At 32.0% G+C, this 25,718-nt stretch overlaps 3 protein-coding genes across 8 annotated transcripts in view; 2 read left to right on the top strand and 1 right to left on the bottom strand.

The window, feature by feature from the left end:
* Positions 1-680: 680 nt before the first annotated feature.
* On the top strand, positions 681-3,077 carry LOC126776260 (putative hydroxypyruvate isomerase). Its single transcript, XM_050498583.1, has 4 exons — positions 681-1,206; positions 1,723-2,007; positions 2,215-2,345; positions 2,826-3,077. Exons 1-4 carry the CDS (start codon positions 1,017-1,019, stop codon positions 3,000-3,002), a joined length of 783 nt encoding a protein of 260 aa, XP_050354540.1. The 5' UTR covers positions 681-1,016; the 3' UTR covers positions 3,003-3,077.
* The window catches only part of LOC126776258 (aurora kinase B), a 216,423-nt gene continuing 193,777 nt past the window's right edge, over positions 3,073-25,718 (bottom strand). Inside the window, exons 2-7 of the mRNA XM_050498582.1 lie at positions 5,295-5,429; positions 5,024-5,215; positions 4,153-4,309; positions 3,778-3,914; positions 3,422-3,653; positions 3,073-3,211 (exon numbers count right to left, since the gene is read on the bottom strand). Coding sequence (XP_050354539.1) covers positions 3,128-3,211; positions 3,422-3,653; positions 3,778-3,914; positions 4,153-4,309; positions 5,024-5,215; positions 5,295-5,371 — 879 coding nt within the window. The 5' untranslated portion in view covers positions 5,372-5,429 and the 3' untranslated portion in view covers positions 3,073-3,127. The remainder of the gene's footprint in view (positions 3,212-3,421; positions 3,654-3,777; positions 3,915-4,152; positions 4,310-5,023; positions 5,216-5,294; positions 5,430-25,718) is intronic.
* LOC126776243 (uncharacterized) overlaps positions 11,630-25,718 on the top strand; it is a 58,251-nt gene continuing 44,162 nt past the window's right edge. For 2 of the 6 annotated variants that reach the window (XM_050498555.1, XM_050498553.1), the window contains exons 1-2: positions 11,630-11,670; positions 17,805-17,941. In XM_050498555.1, coding sequence (XP_050354512.1) covers positions 17,826-17,941 — 116 coding nt within the window. In that variant the 5' untranslated portion in view covers positions 11,630-11,670; positions 17,805-17,825. The remainder of the gene's footprint in view (positions 11,671-17,804; positions 17,942-25,718) is intronic. The other 4 variants (XM_050498557.1, XM_050498556.1, XM_050498558.1 and 1 more) reach the window with 3 other exon arrangements.

Genomic DNA, 25,718 nt, shown 5'->3' with positions numbered 1-25,718 from the left:
CCTGACGTCGACTGTGTCCTATACCGAGGTTCGGTTTCACAGGAACCCTTAACAGGCACCCTTAGGACACGCGTATTCTGAGCCCTTAAGTAGGCTCCCAAATTAGTTTGAGTGTCACGATAGCATGCGCAAGCGATCCCGTGGCGCTACTCGTTAGGAAGGAAAGGGTACCACTGGTTTTTTAGTGGGTATTCCGATGTTCGGGGTGCACTCGGTGCCTTATACACCGGCGAGCCCCACATACCCCCCTGTTCCCGCGGGGGAAACGCGTAACGCGTTTTTCCAGCGTTAAAAAGAAAAAAAAGAAAGGCTCCCAAATGAGTATCATATTCCAAAAGACCTCCCCCGCCCAGGGACGCTGTCGAAGCCATTTGGGACACCAGCAACAGATCAATTCGAAAAAAAAACACTCGTGTTTCGGAAAGCACGTAAAGTCGTTGGCCCTGCGTAATGCAAAAGTAAATGCGTATGTAAAAGTAAAACGGCTCAAATACGATAAAATTACATTCTTGTAAGGTTATGGTGTAATATAATCATAATTTTGGGGGTTGGACATTGGACATAGTAAAGAGGATAAAAAAATACAATATTGAATACCTACTTGACATTGACCATTGATACCTGACTTGACGTTAATCATTGTCAAGTCTTTGACAACGACAACTGACAGTTATAGCCGACCCCAGAAAGAGATGGAGAAAAAGTTAATGGTTTTTAAATTTAGAAATTAATATCGTTTAAAAACAATTGTCTTTCTTATGCTTTTATGAATAATGTGTTTTTTTTATTTTCATTGTTGTCAGCTGAGTTAACCGCATAAATAAAATAACATAAGCACATTTGACATTACGAATTGATAAGAGCTTGATAACATGTTATCGGAAAATTTATTATAAAAATAGTCGTTGAAATCATATATATACACTTAACTGCTCGTTACCTTTTATTTAGTTACGTATACTTAGTTACAAATTAAATTTTATTTACGCCACAACTAACAACGGTTATAAATTAAAATGAAGTTTTGCGCAAACCTTGCATTTATGTTTACGGAAAGCTCAAGTATTTTAGAAAGATACGCTCTAGCGAAAGATGCAGGCTTTAGAGCAGTAGAAACTGGATTTCCTTTGGGTTACCCATTAGAACAAGTTAAACAAGCAAAAGAAATTGCTGGCATTGAACAAGTATTAATTAATCTCAAGACAGGTACATATTTATTTATATTGATATGATGATTTATAGATATTACGCAAGCAATAACCATAATTTAAATACAAAATAAAATACACAATATTTTATTTTAAAATTATATTAGGGTATTGCTTTAAAAGGGTATGCTATCTCTTTTAACCTAGAATTTTAATTGTAGTTCATATTGTGTTAAGACTTTGTGCAAGACCGCCTGGGTAGGTACTACCCACTCATCACATATTCTACTGCCTAACTGCAATACTGAGTATTCTTATGTTCTAGTTTGAAGGGTGGATGAGAGTAGGCTCACTCATTGGCATAAGATGGCCATCTTAGTTCCCAAGATTGTTGATGTATTGACTTTGTAAGGAATAGTTATTATTTCATACAGCAAATATTAATGGGCATTGGTGAACCCTTACTATTAGGTAGCTTATTTCCCAATCTGATTACCTATTCTAAATAAATAAAAACTACTTACTTATTTTATGTTCTATTTGTCAAAAACAATTTAAACATATTTTTTTTTAGGAGATGTAACTAAAGGTGAATTAGGAGTAACTGCTGTACCAGGCAAAGAAAATGAATTCAAAGATAATTTAAAATTAACAATTGACTATGCAAAAGCTCTTGGAGCCCAAAAAATTCACATTATGGCTGGAAAATTGGAAAATGTGTCATCTGAAAATTGGACAACCTATGAAAATAACTTGAAGTATGCAGCAAATGTTTTAAAGAATGAAAATATATTGGGAGTCATTGAACCTATTAATCAACACTCGGTACCTAAATATTTCTTAAGTGATTTTAATAAAGGTAAGATTACATTTTAAGAAATAATATTATTTAGTAAGTTATATGTCTAAATGAATATGTATTTATATTTTTGAGAAGTAATTTAAAATAATTACTCAAAAATGTGGCAAATTAATATATATAAACATTGTATAAATATGTTAAATGTTATACAATATGGCACGATATTGTTTTACGAACAACACTTTATATCCAATTTATTTCCAGCTGTTGATATAATTAAAAGGATAAACAGTGCAAATCTAAAATTGCAATTGGATATTTTCCACTTGCAACATATCTGCGGTGATCTCTCATACAACATCAAGAACCTTATGCCGTATGTGGGGCATGTGCAGGTAACTTGTTAATATGCATTCAAAACATTTCAATATATGTAAATAAAATATTTAAAAAAAATATGATATCACTTATCACATACAAATGATGGGTTCACTCATATATTTATAGTTATATAAAGTAGATTTTTTTTTTATTAGTAAACATTCATATATTGAGGCTGGCAGACTTTTCTGTATAAATGCATAAGTAGAGTTACATCATCTGTCTGTTGTTTTCATGGCTAAACTACTGAACTGATTCTGTTGAAATTTAGTATGAACCAAGCTTGAACCCCAAGAAAGGAAATAAGCAACTTTTTGTACTTAATACCTGCATTCTATAAAACTAGTTTAATATATTTTATTATATTGTAGAACTTTTAGAATGCCTTTTAATGTCAAAGTTTATTAACTTGAGGCAACTTATAATCAGATAGTTATAATTAGAAATCTAATGAAAATCTTTGATTATATATATAGTTGGAATTATCATTACAGATAGCTCAAGTCCCAAATCGCAACGAACCTGACACACCAGGAGAAATCAACTACAAGTACATTCTTAAACACTTGGAAAATAGTGGTTACAATGATTGGATAGGTCTTGAATACAAACCGGCTAGTGACAGTAAAGAGGGTCTTAAATGGGTCAAAGAATATGGCTACAGTTTGTAATGTAAAAGAAAATGTTGTAAATATTATTATATGAAATATTCGTGAGAGTTCTATAAATAAAACAAATTGCTATCAGTTGGTGTGTAATATTAAAAAATCCCAATAATATAATCCATAAATAACAATTAAACATTTTGAAATTGTTGTACCCAATAGTGTTTTTTAACTCCATCTAGTGACAGTCTTTCCTTACTAGTATGTCGGAGAAGCTGAAAAAAATATCCTTTATAAATCTACAAAACAGCTACATTTTAGGTTAATAAAATAATTTAAATATAAATTATTTCTATGAATAGTAATAAATGATAATTTTTAAATCATCTATACAAAACCTAAATCTATAAGCTTAATATCTCACTTGAATAAAAAAGTCTAATCCTACTTTAAAGGCAAAAAATATCTAAAATAAAATGCATTACCTTTGAAATAAGGTCCTTAGCTCCTTCAGGTACATGTTCTGGATATGTCATATCTAAGGTTAGAATCCTTGCATATGTTTTGTCTTGGCCTTCACTTTCAAAGGGTGGTTTACCTACTAAAAACTCATAGAGTAATACACCGATACACCAATGGTCAACAGATACATCATAAACCTCACGTCTGATCATCTCTGGTGGTAGATAATCAAGAGTTCCACACATGGTTTTTCGTCTGTAATTGTTTTTTTTTTATATGGTTAGGATATCATAGTTTGACATTTTTAATTAAAATATATTGCAGTACAACAATTGAAGCTAGATAATGGTTGTATATATAAATTAGTTTTTTAAGTTACCTTTCTGACGGAGCATGAACTGACCACCCAAAGTCTGCCAATTTGAGATCACCATTGAAAGCTACTAAGATATTTTCTGGTTTAATATCTCTATGTATTACATGATGTTGGTGACAGTACTCTACTGCATCGGCAACCTGAAAGAGAATTATAACAAACTAGTAATTTACATGTGCATATTCAGTGGGCTATAGTTATTTTTTTATTTTTAAGATAACAAAGTAACACATATATAAATAAACTCTGGAAAAATCTGGAATAAATTTTAATAATATTGAAGGCTTTTATCTTAAACTCAGGTGGATAAGATCCACTAATAAATTAAGATATTAGCAATATATTAAAAAGCATAATAATAAATGAGTTTAGCAATACCTGGTAAATATATCTGGCTGCTTTATTTTCTGGAAACCGACCCTTGGGTGAGTTTGTCAAATGTTTGTAAAGCTCTCCACCTGCAGCAAACTCAACCACAAGGTATATCCTCCTTTCATCATGGAACCATGTCAGTAAGCGTAGAATGTTTGGATGTCTGAAGAATAAATAATAATTCATACAGAAACATCATACCTCCTTATCTTTCTCAGCTACTATGGCCATGCTTAACGGAGATCAGCCAACTATGTAGATCTATACTAAACATAAATAGTGCACTCAAGTGTGCTGAAGTAAAATTTCTTAAAGTAATAATTCACTTATAATTGGAAGGGATAGCAAATGCAGACAAGATCTGAAAGAGGGTAGGACTTATAGTTATTCATGCTTATACTGCCAGCTTCCAAAATCTGAGATCTACTGCATAGAAAAAACAAAAAAACACTGACTGGAGCCCAAGCTGGGGTTTGAAGCTAATCACTAGTTCAATGTGGCAGTTTAACTAAAATAAATTATAAGCTCAAATTGAATTATGATCTTGGTTTTTTTTTATAGAATAAGAAGGCGGACGAGCATATGGGTCACCTGATGGTGAGTGGTCACCTATGCCCATACACATTGGCATTGTAAGAAACATTAATCATCGCTTACATCACCAATGCACTACCAACATTGGGAACTAAGATGTTATGTTCCTTGTGCCTATAATTACACTGGCTCACTCACCCTTCAAACCGGAACACAACAATACCAAGTACTGCTATTTTGCGGTAGAATATCTGATGAGTGGGTGGTACCTACCCAGATGAGCTTGCACAAAACTCTACCACCAGTAAATTTTAAGGTTTTTTTTAGGTTTGATTTTACTTACTTTAAATGTGATTGTATTTCAATTTCTCTCATCACTTGTCGTTCACATTTGGATTTTACTATTTGAGATTTGAACAAAGCTTTGATAGCAACTAAATAGCCAGTCTTCTTCTCTCTAGCCACATGAACATGTCCAAATTTACCTTGTCCCAAAGCAGATCCTAGCTCAAAATCTTTAGGAGACCATTTGTATCTATAAGAACGCAAACAGAAAAGTTAGATTAAAAGTTTTATTTAAATTAAGAACTTAAAGTAATAAAAACAATAATTACGAGTTGCCGTAAGCTTCATGCGTAGTTATTTTGTGTTCTAGTTCTAACACTTCACTAAGATCACTCTTCATAGTCATAATAAATAGCTTACACAATTTAAAAATATTTCTCTTACTACACAAAAATAATCAAATAACGGTTGTTCGTTAGCAATTTGACAGTCTTTAGTTTGAAAATGTATTTGTGTCATAGACAATAAATGTTTACTCACCGTTCATGTTCACTGCGAAAAACAAAGATAATTTTGATACAGTCTAATATTAAGCATTGTCATCGACAAAAATAATACACGTTAAGTTAAATATAATAAATGAACTAATTTCTAATAATATTAATTTGGAATGTTATTTATATTAAATATAAATAACATTCCAAAAATATACTTATGGCAAAAACGAATAATCGTGATAAATAATCGTGAAAAATTGGCCTTTAAATTAATGACAATATATAATATTATTGTATGTAGCATATACAAATTTATTAACTACTCATTGACTTTGTTATTGTCATATTTTATCATGTGTGTGACGTTAGTTTTACAATTACCTATACACCTTGTTTGATGCTGACAAAATATAATAATCGAATTAATCTGTGGTGTCGTCAATATTATATGAACTAGAATTCTTATGCTTGTTTGAATTAGGGACTTTCAACTTATTTATGAAATTGCTTTTTAGAAAAGCTTAAACTCCTTCACTGCATCCGTCGCATTTATTATGGGATGAATTATGTATGTAATTTAACGAAATGTAATGTATGTAAGACGTATCCATACCTATAGATTAATTATAAAATTTCCTTCATCACAAAAGTAACCTTTAGGTATTCAATTCGCTTAAATTTTCTAAGCTCTTTATAGGTCCGGTGAAGCTGTCGTGGCGACTTGGGCGAACAGCAACTAGTCAATTGGGAAAAAAACATTATAGGTACTGAATAGTCATTTATAATCCGTCTGAAAATCATGATAACATCCTTAAAATTGTACACCATGCTTTTCGAAGTACTAAGAGAAAGGAATTTCGTTTATAGATAATCGATATTGATTACGTAACAAAATCTTAATTAAAAATGAAGCGAACAAGATCATGATCAAAATCGTTCATATCTAAACGGAATTTCTTTTTTGGAGTCTCTTTTTTCGCAGTGTTGAATTAAAATAAAGAGAATGGTGTTTGGGTACTGACACATGTAGGTTAAAACGTACACTCATTCGTCGACACTCTCAATTCTTTTAATTAAATCGCTTTTTAAGAAACTAGTATCCAGCCGCGGATTCATCCGCGGTTACCAACATTTATACAAAATTTCATAATGATCGGTTTAGTAGTTTACGTTTTCAATTAACAAACAAAAAATTAATTTTCGCATTTATAATATTAGTAAGGATTGTTATCAATTTCAAGGAGCCAGTCACGAGGACCATCCATGCAATGCCATAAAACTATTTTGTTTGTGGTTTTACAACTTAAATGGATGCGACTAAATAATAATAGCGAAGTTAATTAGTAATTCACACAAATTACTAATTAATCGTCAGCGGCAATACGTCTCTCTCTTCGGGATGTGTGCCGGAGGCTTGGAGAAGAGCTAATGTGCAAGCGGTTCCCAAAAAAGGGGATCGGTCTGACCCGGCAAATTTTCGACCAATAGCTGTCACCTCAGTACTTTGTAAGGTGATGGAACGGATTCTAAACAACCAACTGATCCATTACCTAGAAGATCACTGTCTAATTAATGATCGTCAGTACGGGTTTCGACCAAAACGGTCCACAGGTGATCTTCTAGCGTACGTAACTCACCTCTGGGGTGAAGCTATCGACAGGCATGGAGAATCGTTGGCTGTCAGCCTCGATATCTCCAAGGCTTTCGACAGGGTCTGGCACAGAAGTCTTCTCTCCAAGCTACCGGCATATGGTCTGCCTGCTCAGCTATGCACCTGGATTGCCAGCTTCCTACACAAGCGTAGCCTTCGTGTTTTAGTAGATGGTTGCGCTTCGCAATTCTATGTAGTGAATGCTGGGGTCCCCCAGGGATCTGTGCTATCTCCCACACTCTTTCTTTTGCATATCAATGATATGCTCTCCCTTGGGAACATACATTGCTATGCAGATGATAGTACAGTGCATGGTGGATACCACGGACGCGCAGTGGCAGGGCGGGCGGAAACTGAGGAGAGGCGGGAGAATCTTGTCATTGAACTCGATAGGACGTTAGAGCTCATCGCCAAATGGGGTTCTGATAATCTTGTTGAGTTTAATGCCAAGAAAACACAGGTATGCGCTCTCACAGCGAAAAAGTCACCATTTTACCCTCATCCCTCCCTCTATGGCACACCGCTGATGATACAAAGCAAAATCGCCATGCTGGGGATGGACGTTCGCTGCGACCTTAGTCCAAGGGATTACATCGAGGCTATTATAAAAACAGCTTCACGGAAACTCGGAGTTCTGAACAAGGTGCGGCGTTTTTTCACGCCACAACAACTGTGTCTGTTATACAAAACACAGGTACGGTCTTGCGTTGAATATTGCTCGCACCTTTGGGATGGCTCCGCTAAGTACCTACTGGAGGCCTTGGACCGGTTGCAGCGACGTGCAGTACGCATTATTGGCGACGTAAAGGTCACAAACACCCTTGAACCTTTACAATTGCGTCGCGAGATAGCAGCACTGAGCGCTTTCTATCGACTGTATCATGGCGAGTGCTCTGAGGAATTATTCTCTCTAATTCCTGCTTCCCCCTTCCTTCTTAAGTCCACGCGAGCTGGTTCTCGATGTCACCGCCTAACTGTGACATCGATTCCATCGCGCACAAAGAAATTTGGCAAGTCCTTTCTTTGTCGCACTACCAAAAAATGGAATTCCTTACCAGCTCACGTGTTCTCCTCCTCTTACAACCCGGGTTCCTTCAAACGAGGCGTGAAGAGGCATCTTGCGGGCCGGCAACGCAGTGACGGCTAGTACAGAATATTCTTCCAGACTGTACCGGCCGTCGTTGCGTTTGGACTCTACTACCACTTACCATCAGGTGGAGTAGAGTCATTTGCCATCTCGGACATATAAAAAAAAAAAAAAAGTCACAGAGGTATGAGTGACAGAGGCGACACCCTAGACGCAACAAGCTAGCCAATGATAAGTTTAATTATTATGGTTCATGGGTTTTCTTGAAATGTTTCATGTAGGTACAAATAAATAGCATTTAAGCAAATTATATTCATCATTTAGCATTCATAAGTTGTACTGCACTGCTTAAGAAATAAAAAAAAAACTTATCTTGTTTTAATTTCACAAGCTTTGCGATTTTCGCTTATTCTTCTTCTTATTGATCTAATGCCTATGCCACTTACTTATAAGGCAACATATCTCAGAGCCCTACATTCGAATATCGAGTTAAGCCAGTTTTTCCGTCACGAGCTTTTTAATAGGAGCCGGGTATTTGGTAGTTGCATTTTCTTTCTTCGAGAAGTAAGTACGTACTAACGTATTTCAGGTGGAGAACTATCTCCACCTGAAATCTCTCAGGCCGTATTGGATTTCCGTCCCATCGGATTATGAGAGTGATCATAGGTAGCATACCTAAGTGTTTGCAAATATGTGCGTTGCGTTATTAACAACAAATATATTTTTGAAATAATCACACAAAATAGACTAGGTATATATTCTTGCTGAGATCATAGATTAACACAAACGCTAAACAATTACATAATCTTCCGTGGTTCTTTTTTAAAAACGGTATCGAATAAATAAATAATATTAAATACCAAATAACATTTGGAACATAGATGTAAAAATATACTTAATGTTTATGCAGATATAAAATAATTGAGGATAAATGAAAAAAATATCAGAAAACATAATTACAGTAGAGTACCTAAAACAAAGCGATAATACAATCTGTTACTTTTATTACTTAACCGTGACAGTACAGGGGTTGATCCCCTACGTATTGGGGTTGGTTAGGAACTGCCACCCCACTTTGCACTAAAGTATTTTCACAACACGGTACCTCTTTGCTACTCTTTTCTTTCAAGTTGAATAATATGTTTATCCAAGTTTTTAATTTCTATTGACTTGCTAAGGGTAGTACTATAATGTTTTTTAACAACACATTTATTTTAATAAAAACGTTAAAAATCACGTCTTTTATTATATTACCGAAATCAATTAACAAAAATATAAGGAAACTATATAAGGATACTTTTATCAATTTTTAAATCATTTGAATTTTCACATCATATTTTAAATGTTAATTTGGAAAATTGACAAGGAAACGATTTTAAGATTTTTGTATAAAATCCGATATGTTGATAAATTTAAACATATGTACTGTAAATTAAATGCCTCTTGGTAGGCATTCCTCTTAAAACGGTGCCAATATCCTATTTGCTAAGACTTATGTCTTACCGTTACACGACCTTACATAGCAATTTATTTCTGTCTTTTACAAGTAATTGACATATGAAAGAAGAAGACAAAACATTGAGTAACTATACAACCGCTTTACAACGTTTAAAAGTAATAGGTCGTTTATATAAATATAAAAACAGATACTTTCGTTAAGGTATATTCAATATATTTATTAGATTTTAATACAATGAATAATTTGAAGGACCATCAAATTGAGTTGTACTGGTTACATAAATTTCTAACGGAAATTACCTAAACCTTACCAAGACATTAAAATATTACATTTTAATAAAAGAAAAAATGTATCAAAACTATGTTAACACATCTTGCTATTCGCTATAAGTAAACAAACACGTATATTAAGTACTTAACAAAAATATTATTACGAAAATTTTTGCTTTATAATTTTTATACAAAAGATTGTATTAGATATTTCTTTTATGATCATGGTATTATATGTCCTTAGAGATTTTATAAAAGAATCCATAAGTTTTATACAACTATATGAAATCAAAACATATGACTATGCACGGACATAATTATATAAATACAAAAGTGATTCTAATTTTGGCTTAAGCGTATTGCTTAGGTAAGTACTTACCCGATTATCACGCCGATATTACAAATAAGATCAATATTTTAAATAAATATTTTATCTATATGTGAATATTCTTAGAAATCAACATATTCGAAGAAAAAAATCGTGGTTCTAGATCCTCGACTGTTTAATTGGTTTAAAAGTATTTTTTAACATTATTTTTGATCAATATTCTCGCTGGATACAGGCGGAAGGATTACTATTACCACATACATTTTTAAATATACCTCGGATAAAACTTGACAATTTATATTCTAGTGAATTTGGAATGCGGAGCCAGTAATGTATGCTAAATTTCTATAAATTAAATTGTACTTTATTTATTTTTTGCAGGCTGTAACTTATTTTCAGTTATTAAAGCAACATTATTATCATTGAAATAATGAAATGAATTGTAGCAATTATAGTCTATCATATAATTAAGTAAACCAACATTTTGCTTCTCAGTTAAGAAAAATATTGTCACCCCATTTAAAATACTTCTTGCTTTCGCGACAGTTGCGAGTCGACATTGATTTTCTAGTATCCTACTGGCCCTTGACTTAAGTTTTAAATGAAAATAAAAATTGTTAGTTTGAGCCTAAGAAGATTAATTAAAACAACAAACCTTATATTATTAGCATGATGTTTTAGTAATGTTACGTTAGGTATTGTTTATATTTGATTTATTTATCTCCATAGCATCAATCAAATGTTTATAAATATCCCAAATTATATTGATTTTTGTAGCAAAATTATCTTCCTTATAATCTCGTATGGAAGTACTCCAGAAATACACATATACACTATACTTAATTCTGTAGCTTCGAAGTCTATCTTTCAAATAACAATAATGTTTAAGGAATAGCAACTTCGGTTAATCTTACATTTAAAATAATACTGGCTTAATAATTTTTGTTATTATTAAAATATTAGTTAGAAACAAAATAAAATCTCGTGTAATTTCATTTACTATTATCATTTTTTATAGTGTTATTTCGATGTGAATGACGTTAACGATTTTCAAGATCATAATATAATTCTAAGCTATCGTGTTAATATTTGGTAAAGTAACGTAGCTATCACGTCACGAAGCAAATCCACAAACCCACCCTCTGAGTGGCGGGAAAATAAGGAAAACGCGCGCACCCCGGCCGCTTTCATTCGGTGACAGACCGCGCGGCCGCGCGCCGCTCAATCGATACCAAGCCCTTATATTAAATAAAAAACCACATATAATATAAAAAAAAAACCGAATAATATCGTTCCTTACACTCTAAAGTTAAATATTGTAATATATAACAGTGCATAACATCCATATAAGCAGTGCATTGTCAATTCTATTAGCATAAATAAGTGCGGCGCAGAAACGTTTAGGAGAGACTAGGTAAGTAATACATAGGTAATTATTGGCACGTTATGATGACCTACATTTTTTTTTTCTGCACAGCCTTTTTAGTTATCAATGATACATGTTCTATATATTAAATTATACGTTATATTATTAAAATAACATAAATTTTATAGGATTAGAGTAACACGTAGTAAACGCGTAGTAAATTTCAACATTGACGTTATTATATTATTAAAATCATACGAGCAATGTTTTACTTATGTTATAAGTAAAACATTTTTTAATCATAACAAATTATTTGCTAAAAATTTAAAGCTTCATTTTGATACGTTTTATTAGAGTTTTACATATTCATATATTAATAAATTAACGGAAAGACATAAAGAAAATTGAATGTGCGATGGTCATTGACCTTGTGAGTCTCCCCTAAATGCCTACCAAAATGCCCTCTCTATAAACTGCCGGCGGGCGGAGATGAAACTGACAAGAGGTGACGGCTTAAGAAGATAAGATATTGCTAGAGGCCGAATTTTATACCTACTTTTTTCGTTTATAATAAAATCAAGCTGCACAGCACAATCAGTTGCAATACATGTAAATTTAAAAAAGGTTGTAGGTATGTACACATAAAACGTATAATAATAGTAGCAATGTTTAAACAAAAAAATGTTTAAGTGTGTAATAATAGTAAATTTCTAAGTGTGTGTGAAAGTAAATGCAGTGAGAATTTAATACGCACATGACACCGCCCTTTAAATCATGGAAAGCTGTTTATCGACATTGGTCTTCGAGTGGTGACGACGCAAGAGAAAAGTACTGCGTATGCAACCATATGTTTATATTTTATGGGATATCGTCTTGTCAAACTATTAAATCTATAACATTAATCATAAGAGCCATAGTCTTTTAGTTTTTCGAAAATGTTTTACGATTCTTAGGGATCTTGAGAGCTGACATCTGTGTTTTGAGTTTTGCCTATATTTGAACGATTTTTTTTATTATTTTTATGTCTTAAAAGAAAAAAATCCCCGTACAATGCAGTTTAGGTAGGAGAATTTCTCAGTTTATTTATATAAATATAAATGGTAAGCAATATAATTATGCTCTAAAGCCTTTCTGCATAGGTACCACTCATATATAACATATTCTACCACCAAACAGCAATACTTAGTTGTTGTGTTCTAATTAGAAGGGAAAGTGAGGCAATGTAATTATAGGCATAAGAGTTATACAAATTTAGTTTCCAAGTGTGGTGGCGCATTGACGTCGTAATTTGTTAATATTTCTTACAGCGCCAATGTCTATGGCTTGTGGTGGACACTTAACATCAAGTGGCCCACCGCCATTCCGCCTATCGATTTTATGTATGAAAAAGATTGTAATTGAAAATATAACGTAGGAAAAATTGTATAATAAATATATATAATTAGGATTAAATTAATATTTTGGCAGGTAAACTCGATTAAAATTATCTCCGTAATAAATATTCAAAACTAATTATATAACGATTTCTTAAGATTTTTTTTTTGTTTTAATTTTTAATTATCTCATTATATAAAATCTTGATAATATAAATTATTCCTGGTTGCATCTGTAAAAGGAAGTACTTATTACTTTCATATGTTAATAAATGTCATCTAAGAATCAAGAGCCACCTGACTTTTTCAACAAGTTCTTTGAACGACAGGAAAAATATTTTCACGTCCAATGTAGACAAAATTTATCTCTTTTACTAAATGGCGAGAGCCAAGCTTGCTGAACACAAAATAACAAGCCAATTAGCGATTTCAATATTGCGCAATGATTTTTTTATTGTGAATTGTTGACAAATAATAAGTACTTTACTTTATTTGTAGTAATGACCGCCTTTGGTAAATAGAAAACAACTATTATTTACACCCATTATAATGTTCATACATTTGTTGGTGTACGCCGTAATGGATTAAGTTACTTATTACTTTCGTTTTATTCAAATATCAGTCAAAATTATAGTGAATGCATATCTGATAATATTTTACGCATATTTATTTATTAAATAATGTATAGGATGATCTCTAACTTTGATAATTCAAAACGAGTACTCTGATACGTATCTCTGATGTTGATGAGTTAAAAGTAAGCAGATTATTTAGTTTAATGGATTATTACGTTATAAAACCTTACAATGGGATCGCCATAGCAACAATGACATTTTATTATATCTATGTAATTAAATATATCTATATTATATCTAATAGAAGTTGTTGGAAATATTTTATGATTGTATCATTTTACTGGAGGTAGGGCTTTGTGTAAGCTCGTCTGGGTAGGTACCACGCACTCATATTACCCACAGATATTCTACCGCAAAACAGCAGTACTTGTTATTGTTGTGTTCCGGTTTGAAGGGTGAGTGAGCCAGTGTAATTACAGGCACAAGGGACATAAAATCTTAGTTCCCAAGGTTGGTGGCGCATTGGCTATGTAAGCGACATTTCTTACCAATGTCTAAGGGCGTTTGGTGACCATATGCTAGTCCGCCTTCCTATTCTATAAAAAAAAACCATGGTCACCCTATATTATTATCTGATAGTAGGGACACTTTCATTCGCGGTACGCTTCGTTCATCTGATAACAGTTACCTTACACGACATCCGAGTAATTGTCATTGCCCTAATAAGTCCAATGGGTTTTTAACAACTCCACAATCACCACAATAGATTAATGACACAATCATTAAAACACTTCAAGTTTTATTGTAAAATCATTATTTGAAGCGTGGGAATAGGCATATTTGTAGTCAATATCTATAATATTTATTTGAACGTACTAATGTCAGGATATACCGGAACGATTTGATAAAATCTTTTGACTTAAGATAGCTTATCTAGTGAGAAAGGTTAGACTATAGAACATAACGTTAAGATCCGCGAGAACGGAGTAGTTAATGTGTGTGAAACTCCCCGGTTTACCTAATATTTACAAAAAATACAAGCCTTTAAAAAAATTTTACAAATCCGTGCCAAAAACGTAATTGCAATTATTTTATATCTGCATTGCTGAAATTATTTGAGTATTGCTGATTTTACATAAGAAATATTATCTCTTTCAAAATAAACCAGCATAGTGATGATATGAAACGTCATAAAATTACAGTATTTTAAAAAATGCTACTACGTTTTTTTAGTAGGCAACAATTCGTATATTGATATCTACGATCGTATTGATCAATGATGATCGTACTACCTGCTATATGTAGGTAGTAAGAAGTCAATTAATATCCTGTAAATGTCCCACTGCTGGACTAAGGCCTCGGTTGGTAGATATAGTTGTGGCAAATTTTCGTTTGACATATGAAGGTTTCCTCTTGATTGTTTCACCGCGAAGCACAAGATAAATAATTAGTTATAAACACAATTGAAGCATATGATAATAAGTGGTGATTGTTGAACCTGTTTATAATTCATCTCGTGCTTTTCGGTGAAGGAAAACATCGTGAGGAAACCTGCATGTGTCTAATTTCATCGAAATTCTGCCACATGTGTATTCTACCAACCCGCACTGGAGCAGCGTGGTGGAATAAGCTCCAAACCTTCTCCTCAAAAAAGGGAGAGGAGGCCTTAGCCCAGCAGTGGGACATTTACAGGCTGTTACTGTTACTGTTACTGTTGAACCTGCAAAACCCCGTTAACATTAACGTGTTCCAACCACTGGGCCATCTCAGCTCGGTTTTGTTTAGTATGTTATTCATATTTATTTCATATTTATCTGTCTAATAAATAACAACATAACTATTATTTTTCAGATAAAAAGAGAAGGGAATTTATGGCTTACATTTTTTTAAATATTCTACCAAAAAGGTTTTTCATGTTTGCGAAAATAGTTTCATGCCTTCAGTCGCTTTGAAAACATTTAACGTGTCATATTTACTTCGCGTTTATGTAACCGATTTTCCAGTACGAATAACCGCGTATTTACGACATCATTAATGTTTTCCAAATAATTAAAACGTTTGACACTGTTTTTTTTTTAAATAATCGTTTTATATTTCATTTTTACTAAAATTCACATCATTATTCAATTTTATTTATAGTTTAAGTGAAATATCGAAATATTTTTTGCATATTTTAATTATTAATTATTACCAATAATAGAAATTTTTTACGTTAAAATTTCAATATGTATAATAAAACCTTCATAATAAATATCATTAATTTATTCAAGTTTACAAGCTAAAGCTGTAAAACCTAATTTACTTTTTATAAGTACGCGAAGAGTATCTTCAATTAAAGAAAGCGTTACAAGTGACTTCTTCATTTCTCTCATGTTGTGTGTACACAAGTTTAGTTTCTTTCAGAAAAGATTATTTGCTATGGTGTTACTGGAAAAACAAGTTGAACACAATACATATAGTATTATATATAAATTAGTTAGCTTCCACCAACCCGCATTGGAGCAGCGTGGTGGAATAAGCTCCAAACCTTCTCCTCAAAATGAGGAGAGGAGGCCTTTAGCCCAGCAGTGGGACATTCACAGGCGGTTTCGGTATATATAAATTATATACATATCTGTATTGTATTTAATATATATTTAGAGGTACTATTAGAATCACATATATTTTTGAACAATTTAATACGTGGTAAATATTGTTTATCTATATAATAATTAAAATTCAGTATCCACTGTCTCAAATGGACAACGATATTCCGTCAAGTAATTATAACCTGATATTTTTAATGGTAATTGTGTTTAGTAATCACTTAAATATTAAATAATATTTGAAATTACTTATACATCACAAGATATCATAGATCAAAGTAACACGTGATAATCGATATTGTCCATTCTACTGTAGTCTAGCTCTAGCATGTAGGTCGCAGTGTTGTAATCGAATAAGCCAATCGAGAATAGCCATATTAATAATATATATATATATATTTTTATTATTGTAATGGTCAGTCTAAATTAAAAGTGTTTCTCTCTTTTGTTTAAAATTAACAAATAATAAAAAGTTTATTTAAATAGAAATTGAATTGAATACAGTTTGTGTTCAATTCAATACTTTCTGTGTAATGTTGAGTATATTGGTTCAGTTGGATGCTGGTTTCTGAGATATACGGGAAAATTTACAACTAATTTATACTAATATATAACAAAGTAACTAGAGAGTTTTGTTTATTAGTAAAACGTATTTGTTTGTAACATTTCAAGGATGAATTAGAATACAACATTACTTCTATGATATATATTTTAACGTAAAACAATCAGACGCTATGTCTTTTGTCAGACTTATATAAGCTCTTTTCTCTTTTAATACTTTTTAGATTTGATTAAAAATGAATTAAGATTAAAACCGTTATTTTCGTGTTGGTTTGTAAAATAATAATGAATGTTCAGCTCTTCTACTATTAGAAATTATAACTGAATATTTGATATATGATTGTGTGTCGCGCTCGTGTATGAATTAATAAGTACGGGTCGAATGCGAAAGGGATACTATTATTATAGGGGTAAAAATAATAGTTTTAAATTGCTATTTAAATAACATTCTAATATTACGTGTATTTCCGAAAATACTAAGTAATAATTCTGTAAATTCTTAGGTATTCGATACTTAAATATTTATAATGGTATTTAAAAAGTTAAGAAGATGTCACAGTTTTTTTAATTAAAACTACAAGATATTATGGGAATAGTTTCTTTACAAAATGGTCTCATATTATAGGAGCTACACGATCATAAATGCAAAGAATGATAAATACGAAATAGCAATTTATACTAAAGTTTTATAAGCATAACAATTATAGAAAGACTTTCATTTTTATTTTTCTATTACATATTCAATTTACTAGTAAATATTTTGTCATCTTATTTACAAACAGAAAATGTCCATTTTTTTTACTCATAATAAGTCATGGTAGTAGATACCAGAGAGTCACTTTTGCCCAGAAATTTCCTGTACCCCTTTTCTGTATCCCTGATAACTTGTATGCAAAATATCATGATGATCAGTTCAGTCTCTAAGACTTTAAAGGGTCACATACATAACATAATATATACATAATATAATATATACATAAACAAACCAAATCACTTCCTATTTATAATATAAGGACATATTTTGAAAAAAAATTTAAAATTAGACAGATTAAAAATAATAATGACACTAATATGTTTTCTTTTTGTAGTGTTCGAGCTCACCGTGCTAAATGAATCTCGCGGTAAATTTGGAGAGGGAGGATTACAACATGGCGGCTCCAGCATCTTGCATGAGCGCGGAGCACGGGTGTGTCATGTTCGATTGTCTCGTACATCTATGGGAGTGGTAAGTTTTGTGGTTAGTTAAAAAAACGAGTTCCATATGTCCTGTCCGTTAGTTCTTGTTTGTACATGTTAATTATAGGTTTTCGAAAAGTATTGTCAAGGCGTACGAAGCTAAATATTTTTGATATTTTTATTTTTTTATTACAGAAATTTTAACAAGTTTCAACAAAATTATAAAACATAAAGATAGATAACTAATAATGGTGAAATAAATGAAGTGCTCTTTTAATCATAGGTAATTAAAGCTTGCTCAATATATAATGAATGTAAACACAACAAAAATTTTCTTTAAAAAAAAGGTTTCTCTAAAAAAAACCAGTCATATATTCTCTATATTTTTATTAAAAGTGAATGAATGCGTTAATATTTGGAATAACCAGATATATTAAAAAAAATAACCGTTAATTGGCAAAAGTTATGAAGCTATTAATGCTGTAATAAAACTTTAAGCTACGACTCTAGGGAGCTGCGGAGTGGCTACTACAAAAATCTATGAAACTATAGGTGGTTTTATAGCTTATTTCAATGCCAGGAAAAGTATAGGAACAGAAATATTAAAAAAAAACAAATTTAAATTGACTTTTTTGTTTACTAAATCGACAGGCGAATGGGCTAATTACCCACCTGTTGGAAGAAATATTAACCGTTTCTTACATCGCTAGTGCGCCTGTTTTTTGTTACATAAAATGGTAAGGTAATGTATTATTGCTATTTAATATCTAATCTGAATTTGAATAAACAACGAAAGATAACCATTGACTATCTTGTGACCACGAATAAATGTTTAGGTTGAGCTATTAATAACCTGGGAAAAGCCTGGGAGTCAAGTCCACAAACAAATTGTCGTTTATCGCAATCGAATTGAAACTATCGTTTTCGAGGTTTATTTAGAATTGATCACCTGATTAAACTAACGGCCTTACTTATGAACGTAGTTTAGTAGGTGTTTAGTTAAGCATTGACGTTTCTCTTTTTGTCGTCATTGATTTGACATTTAAAAGAAAAGGATACAGAATTGTGTAAATCCTGTATTATATATATATTATGTTTTTATATTATTGTATAATTCAATAATAATATTATGAAAACATGTATTTGTCTCATCTAATGTAAACAAGTTCGCTAGTAAATAGCTACTAAAATGGTGACGGGAAGAGTAATGGCACGGTCGGCGCGTGCCCTTTGCTCGTAATTAAAACACTTATGACTTTCCACCCTCTGGAATTAAATTGAATATTTCATATAAATGTAATAAAAAGTCAGTGGTTGTTATTGAAAAATGAAATGGTAAGACAATTTTAATATGTGCATAAAGTCACACATACATTTCATAGTACATTAGGAATATGTTATTTAGATATAGATGTTCGATTTGTAATGTCTGCTTTATACAAAGTGATGCAAAAATGATGATGAAATTATTAATAAATTGTTTTAAGTTTACTTTTTGTTTCTATAAAGTTGCGTCAAGTTTTAACGGATACCCTAAAGTAGGTTATGATGAAATTGGAAGTGAAAGTTCATCAAATTTCCTCTATTAGAATCTGTTTGATGCTCTAATAAACATACAAACAGATTCTTCTTTTTAGAATTCTCACTTTGTTTTTCACTCGGTTCACAAAAAAAGATTATTCATACAAAATAATCAATTAAAATATATAGAATAGATAGATCAAGATAAAATTAATCGATTCGATCATGAACCCACACTCCATATTGATATGGGATAGTTTAAATCGTAAGATTTTTTTTTATATAGAATAGTAAGGCGGACGAGCATATGGGCCACCTGATGGTAAGTGGTCACCAAACGCCCTTAGACATTGGCATTGTAAGAATTGTTAACCATCGCTTACATCACCAATGCGCCACCAACCTTGGGAACTAAGATGTTATGTCTCGTGTGCCTGTAATTACACTGGCTCACTTACCCTTCCAACCGGAACACGACTACCAAGTACTGCTGTTTTGCGGTAGAATATCTGATGAGTGGGTGGTACCTACCCAGACGAGCTTGCACAAAGCTCTACCACCAGTAAAGTAAAGTATAAGTATTAATTGTACTTATTAATGTATAATTTAGTTTGAAGTGACAAATAAACTTGCTATTGTTGTATAATTAAAATAGCAATATTGACCAGGTAAATATGTTATTGTTTCGTAGTTGTCATACCCTAGAATATCGAATGAGCATGCGCCAAGCACTTTTAGTATCGCCATAAAAATAGAATTTCAAATCGAAGTTGAGTCGAATGCCTCTAATGCACTGGATGGAAATACTAGTCTGACAATTCTGCATTCAAGCTGAGAAGGAGGCGTCTCGTATCATTTAATTTGACACCTGTTTGCTTCTAGCGATTTGAATAAAATATTCTTTTGAATTCTCATTGTTACGGAAGAACAAAAGCGGGTAAATTATTGTAATGGCGCGAGAGTATACTGCCGTTTAGATTTTTAGTTTGACACGAGTTGTTATTTTGAATTGGTTTGGAATATTTGAAGTAAAACCTTTTTATGCGATAAGAGTTAAATTGCCAGAGAAGGTTTTTATGTAACGTTATAAAACGTAACGGTTTTTATGAGACAAGAATAAAATTGTAGATTATAATTAAAGTATTTACAGTGATTTTATAAATTATTTACTTGTTTTCGTAATAAATGATAACAGTCAGCTAATGTTTCCACTGCTTGGCATACACCGTCTCTTCGCCACGCTGCAGCAATGCGGGTTGGATAGATTCACATGTAGCGGAATTTTTATCCGACACATGCAGATTTCCTTATGATTTTTTTCTTCACCACTAAATACAAAATCAATTACAAATACAAATTCAGCATGAAACTTCAGTGTTGCTACCACGGGTTTGAACTCGCAATCATAAGATTCACGTATCCTCGTCACTAAACTATCTCGGCTCAATCTAAATGAATTACCTAATATTATAATTACGGTACGGTTTTGGTTTAATTACAATGAAATGTTAAAAACTGATAGGAATTTCGAGTTCTCAGTAACAAATACTATTGTAGTTGGTTCACATGTACTTACTATTCTTTGTATCTATACGATAATCACCTACAGTAAAATTGTACCTTTTGTGTAGTAAAACTTTTAATAGGATTATAAATAAATGAAGGTTAAGCGAGCCGATAATTTCCCGTATTATTTAAGGGATTAACTTAATAGGTTTTGGTAAAGTTGTTCGTGGAAATGCGTCCGACAATCTATCGTTATTTAGAAATAAGAACGGTGGATGTTTCGATGAATGAATCATGAAATAAAAATTAATAACTGCAAGTATTGAATTACTGTATTTTAAAAATATGTTTTTATATAAATTCTGAAGAACGAGTTGCAACGAAATATTTCGAACGGAAACTTGGCCTAATGAAAAGTCTAGACGGATTGTTAGTGCAAGAAAAACTTCCCCTTACTATATCTTTAAAGTACCTGTTTTTAATTTCTCTTTAGAACGTAAACTTTAAACTTCTAAACTATACATGTTGTATATGTGCACAAACATAGACAACATGTATAGCTACCAATACTGTAGTACCTATACCAAGTAGTATACCAAGTACTGCTGTTTTGCGGTAGAATATGTGATGAGTGGGTGGTACCTATTCAGATGGGCTTGCACAAGGCCCTTGTTTGTCATGGAAAAGCATCCATCAAGTTATCATCCAACATCCAAACATCTTTCTTAAACAAAAATAAACATTAGTTAACATGGTCATGAATTATTCACTCATATGTCGCAAATTTTAGATACGAGTTTCTCATAAATCCCAGTATCGGATGTTGACCATTTATATATTCTTATACTTTTTAACAAAAAAAGATTGAAATTTAAAAATCTATAGTATACCGACGAATTGAGAACCATAGGGGCGGTTGATTAAAAATTGCATTTTTATTACAATTGTACTCATTTTGATCCTACATAGATCAATGAAAGTTAATTTAATTTTTGGAATGGATTCAAACCCCTCTGGTATTTGGGTGACATAGTTTGTCGTGCGTAGAACTTGACTTTCAGCGATTCTCAATTGCGACAGACACACAAGTCTATATTTAAATCTTTTTATGATCTATTTAATAATGAATATATTTACGAATCGACAATTTTTGTTTAACATACCATCATCTCATTTATTTAATAATAATATACAAACGAATTTATATATTATTATATAGACACAACTTTATATAGTATAATTATGTATACTTTTATATTACATTTATCAAGTCCGTGCACTGGTTTAACATTGCACGCAACGATTTATCTTAAATACAAATTTGCATTCTTACGCATTCGATTCAAAGAACCAGAATCTAGATTAAGGCACGTCTGCACGTATCTAAAAATAAATATCGGAAGTAGTTCAAATTGCAGACATAAAATCAAAGCTAAACATTGTACAACTAAATGAGCTGTAAAAAAGCGCAGAAATACCTATAGATGACCCACTACTGGGCTAAGCCGTCCATTTGAGATGATTTGGAGCCTATTGCTCTAATGCGGGATTGCGGCAAATTGGCAGATATGCCAGATTTCCATATGACTTAAATATTCATATGAATAAATTAAAAAACAAATTAAGCGCGTGAAATTTCAGCGGTACTTGCCCGGGATTGAATAAATTTTCAGTTATTACTCACGTGCTCTAATGATTGTATTATTTTTAAATATTCGGGTTTTCCTTAATACGTTATTAGTTGAGAAATGCTCGACGTGTTTCAGGAAGCCTACTGTCCCGACATCACGGAGCGGACGCGTCAAAATCACTTTGCCGACTGTTTTTTCTTTGCCTATTTCGACGCTTTCTCTCTTCTGATAAACAAGAGAACAGAACATTTAATAAAAATAAAATATACAGGACATCTGACCAAACGAATCTTATTTTTATTACTTTTATTCTTTTATAATGAATATGTAATTCTAAAATGACTTACTTAACACAATTTTTTTATCATTCATTGTCATTTATCATTTATTGTACTTTGATTTAATTACTCTCAGTAACCGTAACAGCCTGTTATTGTCCCACTGCTGGGCTAAGGCCTCTTCTCCCTTTTGAGGAGAAGGTTTGAGCTTATTCCACCACGCTGCTCCAATGCGGGTTGGTAGAATACACATGTGGCAGAATTTCTATGAAATTAGACACCTGCAGGTTTCCTCACGATGTTTTCCTTCACCGTCAAGCACGAGATGAATTATAAACACAAATGAAGCACATAAAAATTCAGTGGTGCATGCCCGGGTTTTAACCCACGGTCATCGGTTAAGATTCACGCGTTCTAATATTGTTAATTATATAATATATATATAATTATATGTATAATTACTCTCAAATTTTGTTAATTTACTTCAACGTGATTGTTATTAAATATATAAATCGACACTTCTCGTTATTGTAAAATTTAATCTACAAATGTATTTATAGTTATACACAACTGCAACCTTTGAATGGAATTGAACTATAAATTGTTCATCTACAAGAATTTGAAACACATGGATTATAGCAGTTAATAGGAAAACGATTACACTTGATGCTTGTCAATGAGAAATCCGATGACGAATTCGAAAGCACGTACAGCCTACTAAGCTGATGGACTCATGATATGTGTTCGAGTCGTGCGATGTGTCCAAGTAGGGTTATTACTATTCATCGCGGAAAGAGGTCAGCTGTGGATTCGATTTCTACTGTCTTAAACCATTCGAAGCACGCGGCGACATCTGGCGTAGATTGCTACTTTCGTTCCCTTCACTTATTAGATTCACGTGACTATGATATGTTTCATCTTGCTGGCTTTATCTATTATCTATCTATTCTCTGGCGACTTCTGTAAGTATAACATACATTAAAAATTACAATTACAAAAGAGAAAACATCTTGTGTGTTGGTTAGTCCACGTGAATATTGACGGAGATTTAGGGTTCGAACTTTGAAAAGCACTACAGAGTTTGCCATGTTCTTATTTTAAATCTCGTGCTTGGCGGTAAAGGAAAACATTGTTAGGAAATCTGCATGTGTAAACTCCAACTCGCATTGAAGCAGCTTCGTATAATAAGACTTCTAAAAAAAGAGAAGAGGCATTCGCTCAGAAAGAGGACTCAAAGACAAAAAGGCTCAATTTTCGGTATTCATGAAGCAAGTAAATCTAACTAAAAGGTATATCTAACCGACATTACCAAGGTCAATCAAATGCATATTTATTTAATATTCGCAGACGTGTAATCATTTAAATTAGCTTTTATATATGCGTGATAAAAATATTATATATACGTGTGTGTGTTTCGTCTCGAAATATTATGTGGTTAAACTAAATCGTTATCTTTATAAATATTGGAACTATGGCTTAGCTCAGAGTAATCACTCAACAAACTTTCAAGGGAACGAAGTTGTTGAGCAATGGAGTTTTCTGAGTGCCAGTTTAGATAAAATATAAACTTAAGTGTAGGAAATAACTGTTCCTAACTGACAGTCATCATAATTTTTGTTGTCACAACAGCTGTTTTAAGCCAACAACAATAATTTTATGTTAGTGACTTAATATTAATGTGATGCTTGTGTTCAAGATAATTCTTATTAAATTTATTCCATTTCATTCAATGTATCTAATAATATTTGCTGTTAGAGCATTGCACTAGTCATTTTAAGTAGGTGCTGCAGAAATCTTTGATTCCAGGATATGTGAAAGAATAAGCTGATTAACACAATATTATTCATCTATTAATTAATTATGTTACCAGCGATTATCTTCTTATTTATTTATTACATATTATATAATTGGTGCTTATTATATATATATATATATATTGGTATTATTTTTATTTTTCAATCTTATTATGTTTCCTTTGTTAGGTTCACCTACTCCGTTGCATTTCATCGCATCAGTTATTTTATCGTCAATTATTAATATTTTGTATTGCTATATTCCGGTTTGGAATGTGAGTAAAAACAGGCATTTTTTTATAGAATAGGAAGGTGGACGAGCATATGGGCCACCTGATGGTAAGTGGTCACCAAACGCCCTTAGACATGGCACAGAGTCATATAATTTAGATAACATAGATGGATTTTGGTTATATTTTACTAATAATTTTGGTTATATTTTAAAAATATTAATTAAAAATACTCAAAATTGTTTAGTTTAGATAGTTTACTTATGTTCTTATCTTTATTCTAATTTATTGTTGTTATATAACGGTTTTTAATTAGCTTTTTTTACCTTCTGTTTGTTGTCGCTTAACTCTTATTTTGTGCATGCTGTTATCACCTATAAGTAAGATACCACTAGTCTTATTTTTTATTCATGTATCTGGAATGTTTTTAGTGTGTATTTTGTTGATCTAAAAAAAAAAAAATAAAAAAAAAAATAGTTATGTTAGTTCATTATCAGTAAGTTGCAGAATTGAAAAGTATTTATCGTCATTAACAAAAAGAAGTTATTTGAAATTTTTTAGAATACATATATTATCTGCGACTCATCAAAAAAAAGTTTATTTTATTTACCTTTGCCCGTTTTAAATTTCCGATTTTATCACAGAGAACAAGCCGTAATGCGATTAGAGCCACTATGTTGATTTATGGAAGTGAAATGGTTGCAGTTTATTTGTTCAGTTGCTATTCGCAAGACGAAGGTTAATGTGCCTGCATTTAGCTCCACTATACAAGCTTTTAAACACTGCAGAGAATTCGGTTTGCCAAAATCGATACAAGGCAAATTTTCATCCTTTTTAGTTTGTTTAGTTCTTTTTAAACCTTAATAT

The sequence above is a fragment of the Nymphalis io genome, chromosome 20, assembly GCF_905147045.1.
Source record: "Nymphalis io chromosome 20, ilAglIoxx1.1, whole genome shotgun sequence".
Classification (NCBI taxonomy): Eukaryota; Metazoa; Arthropoda; class Insecta; order Lepidoptera; family Nymphalidae; genus Nymphalis; species Nymphalis io.
This window is presented reverse-complemented; position numbering and strand designations above follow the sequence as displayed.

Excerpts from the sequence above, each read along its gene's own strand:
- LOC126776260 (XM_050498583.1), top strand. The coding sequence starts at position 1,017 with ATGAAGTTTTGCGCAAACCTTGCATTTATGTTTACGGAAAGCTCAAGT. Across the intron at positions 1,207-1,722 it reads ATTAATTAATCTCAAGACAG|GAGATGTAACTAAAGGTGAA; the intron begins GTACATATTTAT and ends ATTTTTTTTTAG. Across the intron at positions 2,008-2,214 it reads CTTAAGTGATTTTAATAAAG|CTGTTGATATAATTAAAAGG; the intron begins GTAAGATTACAT and ends ATTTATTTCCAG.